The sequence below is a fragment of the Trichosurus vulpecula genome, chromosome 2 (genome assembly GCF_011100635.1).
Source record: "Trichosurus vulpecula isolate mTriVul1 chromosome 2, mTriVul1.pri, whole genome shotgun sequence".
Classification (NCBI taxonomy): domain Eukaryota; kingdom Metazoa; phylum Chordata; class Mammalia; order Diprotodontia; family Phalangeridae; genus Trichosurus; species Trichosurus vulpecula.
In genome coordinates, this window is record NC_050574.1 from 386,944,842 (window position 1) to 386,956,990 (window position 12,149).

General features: G+C 37.2%; 1 protein-coding gene across 1 annotated transcript in view; it reads left to right on the forward strand.

Moving 5' to 3' along the window:
• The window catches only part of AFF3 (AF4/FMR2 family member 3), a 658,787-nt gene that overhangs the window by 414,010 nt on the left and 232,628 nt on the right, over window positions 1–12,149 (forward strand). Inside the window, exon 6 of the mRNA XM_036747397.1 lies at window positions 8,579–8,665. Coding sequence (XP_036603292.1) covers window positions 8,579–8,665 — 87 coding nt within the window. The remainder of the gene's footprint in view (window positions 1–8,578; window positions 8,666–12,149) is intronic.

Sequence of the window (12,149 nt, forward strand, 5' to 3'; positions counted from 1 at the left end):
GTTATTATGCAATTTGTGCAATCTTCTTCCAAGTCCATTATACATCCAGTTTCCAGTATCATTAGTATCATTATATAGGCAAGGGAATTGAGAGACAGAAAGAAGTTAGATGACTCACCAAAGCAGTTCAAGACTGATTTTAATCAGTCAGTACATTCATAATAATATCTCACTTTTGTATGGTGTTTGCAAAAAGTCTTTCCCTCACAAATGCCCTGTGAGGCAAGTAATTTAATTATTATTGCCCCCACTTTATAGATAAGTAAACTGAGACTTAGAAAGTTAAGTGATAGCTGATAAATATTAGAGCCCACCATTTGACCCAGGTTTCTTGACCCCAGTTTGGGGTCTCTTTCCACTATTACAAGCTAGCTCTCTTTCTTGAACAAACACAAACTTTTTCTAGACACTGTTGAAGACATAAAGACCATGTATGTTCAAGCAGCTTACAAGCTAGCTGGCATGGATAAGAAACTTAAGCGTAAAAAGATATCTAACAATACAATGTAGAATATGACACCTGCCAAATGAGTGGTACAGATGAATGATGGAAGAGTGTTGTAAAAACAGGGTGATAACGGAAGTGATTGCAGGCAGGCATTTGAACTGTTTTTGAAAGTCAATGAAGTGTGTGTGTATGTGTGTGTGTGAGAGAGAGAGAGAGAGAGAGAGAGAGAGAGAGAGAGAGAGAGAGAGAGAGAGGATTTTTGATCAAGAACACAGTGAGACAGCAAAGATGAGGAGGAGAGAAAGGGGGAAAGTTGAAATACTTCACAGACTAGTCTAGTTGGAGCTTCTTGTACTTTTGGTCTCAAGGCTAAGATCAGGTATAGTACTGAGTAGAGGAATTGCGTGTGGAAGTAATAGGTAATAAGGTTGGAAAGGTAAACTGGGGTAGATTGAGGAAGATCTTGAATGTTTGAGAAATTTGATTATCCTGAATGTAACGGGAGCCAATGAAGAGTTTAGAGTGGTCATAATAAACATTTAATAAATGATGGATTAGGTCAAAATTATGTTATGTAGATTAGTCTGATGGTTGATAAATAAAGAATTGGAGTCAAGAAGACTATAAGTGAGACAACCTCATACGTCATTACTTTAAAAGGAAAATAAACTCTTAAGATCTCAAAATTTTCATTGGATACGTTTTAAAATACGGTTTCAAAAACATTTTGCCCTTACATCTTTAACTACAAAGTCATGGGAAACATTTACTCCCTCAATTTCAGACCAAAGTGAGTTTTATATTTCCTATTTCCTATCTCCTTTAAGCAAGGACTATCTTCTGTTCTGGGAGGGTATATTCCTTCATGTCTGCAGTTGCTGTTGTTTTTCCATAAGTATCCTGAGCCTGGCAAATTCAGATTCTATTATGGTAACTAGGTAGTCTTCTTCAATGGATTATTTAAAGCTGAACCTGGATCCATATCCCAACTTTCATGCTTACTTCCTGTGTAACTTTGGACAAATTACTTTTTTAAAAATTTATTTTATTTTTAATTCATGGAATAAAACAAGCATTTCCATAATATGGTACAATAAAAAAAATGGCTGCACATGAAACAGCAAATCTACTATGCACAACTTGCTATTCCTTTCAAATATATAACAAAATTATCATGTAAATTTCTTTTTTTTCTTCCCTCACACCCACACTAGAGATGGCTACCATATATACCATATGTGTGTACATAAAATTATTCTATGCATACTTCTGTTTATCAGTTCTTTCTCCGGATGCAGATAGCATCTTATTCATACATCCTTTATAGTTAATTTGGGTATTTATAATAGTCAAAATAATTTATTCACTCAAAGTCATTCTTAAAACAATATTGTTACTGTATACAATGTTCTTTTGGTTTTGCTCATTTTACTCTTGCTTGTTTCATGCTAGTCTTTCCATGTTTTTCTAAAGTCATTGAGCTCATCATTTCATATAACACAGTAGCATTCTATCACAATCACACACCAGAACTTCTTCAGCTATTCCCCAATTGATGGGCGTCCCTGCAATTTCCAGTTCTTTGCTACCACAAAGAGAGCTTTTATAAACATTTTAGAACATATAGGTTTTTTTTCCCTTTTTCCCTAATCATTTTTTTTAAATAGACCAAATAGTGGTATTGCTGGGTCAAAGGGCATAGGTAGTTTAATAATTCTTTCAGCATAATTCCAGATTGCTCTCCAAAATCTTTGGATCAGTTCACAATTCTACCAAGAATTAATTAGTGTCCCAATTTTTCCACATCCCTTCCAACATTTATCATTTTCTCCTTCAATCATTTAAGCCAATCTGATAGGTATAAAATGATATCTCAAAATTGTTTTAAGTTGCATTTCTCTAATCAATAATGATTTAGCGCATTTTTCCATATAATCATAAATTGTTTTGATTTCTTCACTGGAAAACTGCCTGCTCATATCCTTTGACCATTTATCAATTGGGGAATGACTCATACTCTTATAGATTTGACAAAGTTCTTTATATGTGTACAAGTTACTTTTAACTGCTCAATATATAAAATGAAAGGGTTGGGGTAGATGGCCTCTGAGATTTCTTGTAGTTCCTTCTCTAATGATTCAAAAGTACTCAGCAATAAAATATACTGTTTGTAATCAATTGACTTAATCCTCTCTATCAGCCATGAAAAATTATCACTAGCCCACATACCTAGAACCCAAAATAAATTCTGGTATGGTAGATCAACTTTAGCTTCAGCCTGGAATGAAACTTGAACAAGAGGTTTCCCTTTCCCTTGAGTTTTATAGGAATCTGTGTCAATGGAAAAACATCATTATAGTCAAAATTAACATTCTCTTATTCCATTCTTGTGAATAGAAAAAGGCAGCCATTCACTGGAAGCTACTAAAAATATTCCTTGGATGGCTAGGTCACAGATTAGGTGAATGTGTTCCATGGGACTGTTGTCAGGTAGCCATGGCTACTTTGAAGAGTCCATAATAGTGAGCTAGAACACTGACTAGCCCCATAGTAGGGGCATTTAAAATGTGAAGAGCTATAGACTTATATGACATAGCCACTTAGACTATATGAAAAGTTTACTTACATTCTAAGTTTAAATCCCCATGGTCTACAGGAGAGGCTTTACTAAACAACTATTCTTTTCTGCAAGGGGCTATATGGCAGCCTAGCCCTATTTAGAAATTTAAATCTCTCAAGAACCCAAACTCAAAGTTGAAGATCCTTGAAGCCTTTGAGTTCTGGAGTAAGATCCTGATCCTCTCTAAAGTGAGAAGGAAGGTCAAGGGGGAGGGAAGCCATGCAGGTAGGAAAAGGGGCAGGAGAATTTGTAGAATGGGATGGGAGATGACTTGTTTTAGAGTCACTGACTTTGAAAATTCTGTTTCTATGCAAATCTTTGCCCATTGGTAAAAGAGATAGTAAACAGCCATGGGGATAGAGGAATGGTACCAAAGAAGTGAAATTTTGTGAGCCAAGAAAACTTTTGCTGGTCTGATAGATTTTGAAAGCAATAACCTAGCTTTCTTTTAGACTAGAGGCATAATGAAAAAGCTACACATAAATCAATCGAGTACTTACATATCAAGCTCCATTAAAGTCCTGCTCTTAATTCTTCACTCCAGCATGGAGGTGGTCTTGAGTTCTCAATTCTATGTCAAGAGAATGCAAGATCAGGCAGGTCCTACTAAGCTGGAAAACGTTCTGACTTTAAACTTGAAGATGGCAGACATTGTCTCGTCCAGGGCTTCTTAAATTTTTTCTCTTTGTAACCCTTTCTGAGCCTCTTAAACTATGAGTTGCGACCCCGTATCAGGGAAGTTTATAACCAAAGGATTGACTTGCAGATGACAAGATTTTGGGGGCACAGCATTTCAGGTTCCAGAAATAGGTGAACAAAATTAATATTTGTGGGAGAGAATACAACCTTGTCAATGAAATCAAAGGTTCTTGAGGTAGTAAAATGGTTGACTGAATCCTTGAGGCACTGAAGTCCAACCACGTTTTCCAAATGACTTTCATTATAACCACTCTGCATTCTCAACTTCCTTATCTGTAAATTAAGGTGTATGGACTAGATGATCTCTAAAGCTCCTTCTAGCTCCAAAGTCTGTGATCCTCCAATTGTAATTTCAGATGTTTTCTAATGGAAAAAAAATTGACACTCTTACCCCAAACAATCAAAATCACAGTAAAGAATCCCAACATTCTCTTTAACGACTGTTCTGTTTTGGGTCAGTGTGCAGCCTACATGTACTTAATTCTCCTGCACAACCCCTGCAGGAAAAGTTAATCTAATGGACAATCAATCCACACGGCTATTGTACCTTCATTACAAGCAGACATATATTAAAATACACCACGTTGTTAATTCTTATTTTCTTGGGCGTTCTCTTTGACTTGAATGTTTAAGCAGCCACATAAGCAAAGCTATTCCTCCAGGTACTCCCTCATTAACGGAAAGAGCCACACAGAAGCACTTAATCTTCAAAAATGGAGCCAGAGCTAGGGAGCTATATTGCATTGACATTTCGGTGTTATTGTCTCTTTAAAAATTCCCTAACCCTTGCCCTGCCTGCTGTTTTACTCTTTAATCACTGCCATAATAAACGGCTGATCTATTAAATATATTTTTATTTGATATTGTCTGTTACCGGTAGATATTAATCAAAGCAAAGCTCTGAACGTGTTTGGGAATTTTTCCCCATTTAAGGTGACCCAGGACTAAGTTTAACTTTCTTTGCCTCCAGTCAGGAGAAACAAAATGTACCCATGCAGGGCATTCAGATACAGGGAAGAAATCATTGCTAATAATTTATGCTAAAATAACAACCACAAAGGGGAAGAATGACATAGAAGGCTGATGTGATAATAATAATGATGATGATGATAAGACCTTACATTTACACACTATAGTGCTTTCAGTTTTTCAAAGCACTTTACATATATTTTCTCATTTGATCCTCACAACAACCCCATGAGGGTAGGTACTTTTATTATTTCCATTTTAGAGATGTCAAAACTGAGGCTGAAGGAGGTTAAGTGACTTAGCCTGCGTCATGTAGCTCACGTTAGATCAGGATTCGAGCTTGAGTCTCCCTGATTCCACATCTTTTTCCACTGTACCAATTTTTCATATCCTCCATTCGACTCCTGCAGTTAAGTATAAATCTTTCTATATATACTCATGACAATATCTAAACACACAGTATAAACTAGGTTGTGCCCATGAATTTGGGTTCACTAGGTGCACAGTAATAAGTATGAGGCTAAACTTAGAATAGACAGTTGAATGGTTGGTTTTTAGGTGAGGAAGAATTGAAGAGCAGAGGAGGGGAGGGAGTGTATGGAGAAATGAAAACAACTAAGGAAGTCAAAGGAGCGATATAGAGGGCAGAATATAAGGAAACTTTGAAGGATAAAACATGGAGGGGGCCGTGTTTTTAGACCCATACATCCCCACTGAAGTTCCATTTAAAAGTCTCATACTGCCACAGACATAATCAGGGGTTCTCAAAAGTTCTGGCTAGTCTTACCAAACTGAAAAGGCTTTGAGTCTGAGCCTGGGATCAGACCCTGGATATCTCTGGGCTTACAACCAGCCAAGCTAAATACAGAGAGATTCATCACCCAATTAGCTAAAGGCTGCTAAAATTTTTGGCCCTAGCACTTCTCAAAAACAATCTAGGAAGTCATAGCAGAAAGAGAAATTGAAGAAAGCATAAATGAAAAAAGTCAGTTGGGGGGGGGGTGTGGGAGGAACCTTGGTCCAGGTAGATTTACAATTAAATTCTATCAAACATTTAAAGAGCAAATAACTTCTGTCTTAGGAACGATTTGCAAAATTAGTAAAAGGGGCACCTTGTCAAATTCCTTCTATGAGACAGATTTGGTCCAGACATACAAATCAGGGAGAGATGCAATAGACAATGAAAACTATAGATCAATATCATGAATGAAAATAGATGGGGAAAATATTAAATAAAAAGAACATTTATGGAATGTCTACTATATCTGAAGAATTGCACAGGCCTAGATACTTGGGAAAAGGGATATCAAAGGAATAGAAAACACTTCTGTCTTTGAGAAATAGTTGGTACTACTGGGATGGGAGTCAGGTGATCACATGTTGAATCCTAGATCTGCTGCTAACAGTTGAACTATATATTTACCTTTTCTGGGGCCTCAATTTCTTCATCTGTAAAATGACAGGATTGGACCATATCATTTCCAATATTTCTTCCAGCTCTAAAAGACTATGAACTAGCTAGACCATTGTCCTTTTGTTTAATAGAAATATTCAGTAATAAATGTAGTCAATGTATATTGTTCAATAGAAATATCCAGTAATAAATATTGTTCATTTATATTGTTTGATAGAAATATTCAGTAATAATTATTGTTAATTTATGTTGTTTAATATAAATATTCAATAATAAATATTATTAATTTGCATTCATATTTAGTTGCTATAACATTGAAAATTATAAATAATCAATATGGTACTTTTAAAAGTCATAAGCCTACATCTCTTCTGTGGTATTTAATGTATTTGATATTTTCCTCCCTGAAATACCAGCTATTATGCTTATTATGAGGGAAAAAGAAATAGTCTTCTGTTACTCAGTCTTGATGAATTGACACTCACCTCTTTTTAAGCCCCCATGGTGATCTCACCTATTTCTGTAGTTTTAATTATCACTTCTATGCAGATGATCCCTAAATCTCTATCTAGCTCCAACCTCAGCCCTGAATTTATATCTCCAATCACCCAGTCTTGAAAACTTAGTCATCTTCGACTATTTGCCTCCCTCACTTCCTCACATCCAGTCAACTGCTGAATTTCTGTGTGTATCTACAAAGCATGTGAGATGATAACTCTGCTATCTTGGATCCAGCTTCCCCTCTTCCTCTTTTTTCCAATCCCATTCTGACTACCGTAGTTTAGGTCCTCACCAAATTGTCTTGGTTATTTTAATGGCCTCCTAACTGATCTCCATGGCTCCAATACATCCTCCTCATTGCCACCAGAGTAATCTTATTGGTGAATTATGCTTTTCTAAAACCTTCTGTAGTTCTTCATCGCCTATACTGAAAAATAACCAACCTTCCTAACTAGGCATCAAAGCTTGTCCACGATCTACTTCAAATCTATTTTTCTAATCTCCTTTCACATTACTCCCCCTCATCTTATTCTGGACTACTTAACATTCCCATTGAATTTTTGTCTTCCCTTCCCACCTTCTATCATACTGTCCCCTAATAATTGCGATGAAATCTGCTTACATCTCTTCCTGTAGAAATCCTTATCTTCCTTCCACACCCAGTTCAGACAGCACCCCTCTCCTCCTTGAAGACTTGGCTACCCAAGAAATGATTTCTCTACCCTACCTTGAATCTCTAATACTATTCTCTGCTGTACAGGAAGGTCCTGATTAGTACAAATAATGAGTCCCCTGAAGTGTTTACATGATTCGGGTTCACACTACATATTTTCATTGGTCTGGACCAAATGACTGTATTTTATGTAATTATAACTTTAAATAGTATGAATTTGAATACATGCGACCACTTCAAAGGATTCATTATTCACACTCCTCAGGACCTTATCCATACTTTAGCCTGTTTTATGGTTACTTGTACATGCTTCTTACCTCCCACTAGTTATAAACTTCTCGAGGGTAAAATATTTGTTTTCCACCTTTGTGTCAGCTAGCACACTGCCTTGCAGAAAGCATATGCTTAATAAAAGTATTGAATTGAAAGCAGGGAGGTAAGGACATTTCTTTGGCTAAGTGAAGAGGAATTCTCTATCTTAAAAGGGATCAGCTGTTGCTTTTGTGTATGTTCAGATCTGGAAATGAAAGGCACAAAGGAGGATTCACAATCTCATTAGTAAACTCTCTTGCTTACCTCTAAGCCAGAAGTCTATTCTAAATTATTGTGGATTGTATTAAAAGTCTGGTACTATGACATAAAAATGAAATTATCTTTGGCGTCCTTGTAATCTCACAAGTGAGATTGTCTTGCCTGTCTACCTACAACATTTATGTTGATAAACTGAGAGGTTTCATGCAAGCATTTCATCATAAAACCAAGCATCTCCTCTGTCACTCCAGCATATTTGCAAAACAAAACTAATTGAATCAAGTGAAACCGTCCCTTGCATTCTTTGACATAACATGTATGCATTATTGGAACGTAGTCTTAGAGAACCTCAGTATTGCAGTCCATAAAACTTTCCCCACCATATTTTTTCTTCTCCCATAGGCTCAATTCCGGTGACACTAGGAAAGGATTTCAGTTCTAATAAAGCTAAGCGTGTCCTTCATGCATGTGCTTTAGCCCGAGCTCGGATATTGTTGTTGTTTATTAGGAGAAATGGAGCACATTGGTGGATTAGGAAATTCAAGGGGTCAGTAATGACAGAAAAGAGATTTGGAAGGTTACTCTGTTTTTAAAAAGAAGCAAAGGAAATAGAGTGTCCTTTCTCCCCCAAGTCAACATGAAAACTGTTTATATAAGTCTTTTATAAGTCGTCTATTAAATATTGCCCATGTCACAACATTGTGCTTTGTTTTACTTTTTCAGGAGATGACCCATTCCTGGCCTCCACCCCTTTCTGCTATTCACACACCTGGTAAATTAGAACCCAGCAAGTTTTCATTTCCAAATAAGGTGAGACTTTACATAATTCAGAAGTCATATGCTTTGATATCACAAGGTGCCATATTTTTATGCTCTAATCTTTGCTGTTTCTATATAGGTAGAAATATCTGTCCTTAAATAATATCACAGATATACATTTATCCATCCCAAAATTGTAAAACTTGAAGCCTTGTTTATGTAGAACTTGCTGGTACTGTGCAAAATATCACGAGTACTATAATTGTTAGCAAATCTAACCGCATAATTAATAGTTATTCAAATAATTACTAATTACTCATCTCAAATAATGGGTAATAATAGCTAGCATTTATATAGTGCTTTAAGGTTTGCAAAGTACTTTACAATTATTATCTTATTGGATCCTCACAGCGACCCTGCCATGTAGAGGCTATTATTATCCCCACTTTACAGATGAGGAAACTGAGGCTGAAAGAATTTAACTCACTTGCCCAGGGTCACACAGCTAGTAAGTACACGAGGCCAAATTTGAACTCAGGTCTTCCTGACTCAAGGCCCGGCTCTCTCTTTACTGTACCACCAGCTGCATAACATGTTTATATGAATATTGCTTGCAAAGTCACATGTCTCTTTTAAAATAGGAGCATTTGGCCGAACCCAAACCCGAACCAAAGAAGTTCTGATATCATTGTTGATATAGCTATAGGTATAAGGCAGCTGGTAAAAGCAGACAGTGAGATAGACTTGAGGTTAGGAATGCCTGGTCTGAAGAGGGAGAAGAAGACAGAGACAGAAAGAGAGAGAGAGAGAGAGAGAGAGAGAGAGAGAGAGAGAGAGAGAGAGAGAGAACTTCCTGACCAACACACATCAGTTATTTGTCATCTGTAGTCTTAAAGATTTGCCCAGGAGTACTGAGAAGTTAAGTGACTCAACCAAGGTCACACTAGTCACTCGTCAGATTCAAGACTTGAAATCTGGTCTTTCTGATCCCAATGCCAGTTCACTTCTTTGGATTATTATAAGAAAAATATACAGAATTAATTTTTTTCTTGCTTTTAACATCTTGCTTGAATTTTTCAGACTTTTTTATTCTCTAAATCTGACTTAAGACTTTAATAAGGGCTTTTGTTTGGTGGTTTCATCTCTGCCCAAGGAAAAAGGAATCTGTTTCTTTGGGTTTCCACAATCCCCTCTAGCCTCCCCTCACTAGTACCTCAAAAAACAGCAGAGGAGGGTAACTGGGTGACCCAGTGGATAGAGTGCAGAGCCTGGAATCAGGAGGACCTGAGTTCAAATCCAGCCTCAGACACTGAGCAAGTCACTTAACCCCAATTGCAGAGAGAGAGAGAGAGAGAGAGAGAGAGAGAGAGAGAGAGACGGCTGATGGTATTTTTGTGGCTTTCAAGAAGATTTACATTTTACTGAAGGAAAGATACAGAAAAAAAATCCACAAAATGTAATTTTAAAGTTTTTCACGAATGAGCTAGAACCATAAGTAATTTGATATACATTTTATATGCTTGTTTCTCATTATTGTAACCATGAACAAAGATAATCTGATCAGTTGTCAAAGCCTAATATAACCCAGAAAAAAATAAAGAGAAAAAGGTAAAGAATTTACTTTATCATTGTTATAATAATACCCCTATATGCAGCAGAACTGGCTATGTCCACATTATGGCAAATGGAGCTTTCAGAGCCAAATAAAATGGATCATGCAGTTTAAATATTAACTGAATTGTACCAATGGAACATTTTATTCAACTGTATTGTTGATACCACTCTTTCTTAATGAGATTTTTTTCAAGTTCTATTGATTGATTGGTATTCACTCAGAGGACCTAAAACTGTCTTCCTACTTTGGCCTTTCACCCCTGCTTTCCCAAGGAATTGACTGGAATGTTGGCAGAGGGACAAAGCGTCCAGTCAACAGAGCAATCCCTAGAGTGTAGTAAATCAGGGTGAACATTTGGATCCCTGAACTCTTAAGGAGCCAGGGCTGGTGTAGGAAACAAGCTTAATAGTTGTGGGAGGGTAGAGGGGGGTGTTACAGTATGGAATCTAGGACTGGGGCTAGCTGGCTAGCAATGACCTTACACACACACACACACACACACACACACACACACACACACACTATAGTGAACTTTTCTGATATCATCTGATATCACTAGGCAATATAATAATAATCGTTTGCATTTATGTAGCATTTTGCACTTTGCAAAGCATTTTATTAGTATTATTTCATTTAATCTTTAACCCTAATCAACAATCCTGTGAGCTAGGTGCTATAATCCCTGTTATACAGGTAAGGAAACTGAGGTTAACTGACTTGACCAGGGTCGCACAGTTAGTATGAATCTGAAGCAGGATGTGAACTCAGGTGCTCCTGAATCCAAGTCCGCTACTCTATACATTGTGCCACCCAGCTGCTGTCTCTGTCTCATGTAAGACCTAAAATTCTAGAGCTATCTCATACCAAAAGACAAATCAAAACCTGCTGGCCTGTTGGATCTTTTCCAGTAGGGAAATGCCTGAAGGCATGGGAAGAATTGAGAGTCTTCCGTGGTATAGGCTGAGGTCTTTCAGGACCAGATAACATGGATCCAGGACCATAGCAAAAATATCAAAACAGGATAAATAGATAGACAGACAGATAGATAGATAGATAGATAGATAGATAGATAGATAGATAGATAGATAGATGATAGATGATAGAGTGAGTGAGTGAAGTCACTCTTTACTGGTCAGTGGAAGCATAGCAGTGGGATACCATAACTGGTATAGGAAGAGCAATCTGAGACCAAAGCAAGGGTCAGCAAGATTGGAAATAATCAGATAGAAGGAAAGACCTGAAGTTGTTAAGAGATTTCCAAAATATATCACACTCAGTGAGCTAAGATACCCTGTGAGCTTTTAAAACTGGACTCTGTGAAATTAACCCCATCCCCTATGGGAAATTCCAGTTCACCTTGCACAGCCTCTGGAATGAGAGGCAGCTGTGTTAGAGACAAAAGCAGAAATAGCCATTCATTGGTATAATAAGTTGTTTTCATGACATAAGATTTTTAAAAATCTCATTCAGGTCTCAAGAAACACTAATTGGATATGGTTGAATACCAGGCTATACCTGGGACATGTGAAGGGTGTCATCTATTGTCTGTCAGTCACTAAACATTTATTAAGTATCTGCTCTGTGCCAGGCACTGTACTCAGTGCTGAGGATACAGAAAAAGGTAAAAGACCATCCCTGCCCTCAAAGAAGCTCATAGTCTAATGGGAAGATAACATGCAAAGAGCTATGTACAAACAAGCCAAATGGAGAATGAGCTGCAGGTGTGAGGTGATGAGGGCCCGAACCAGAGTGGTCACAATGTCAGAGGAGAAAATGGCATGTATATGAGAGATGTTACAAAGGTATATCAACAGGACTTGGTAACAGATTCGATATGATGTGTGAGAGAGTGAAGAGTAAAGAATGACAGCTAGGTTGTGAGTCTTGGTGCCTGGGAGATTAGTGTTGCCCTCAACAATA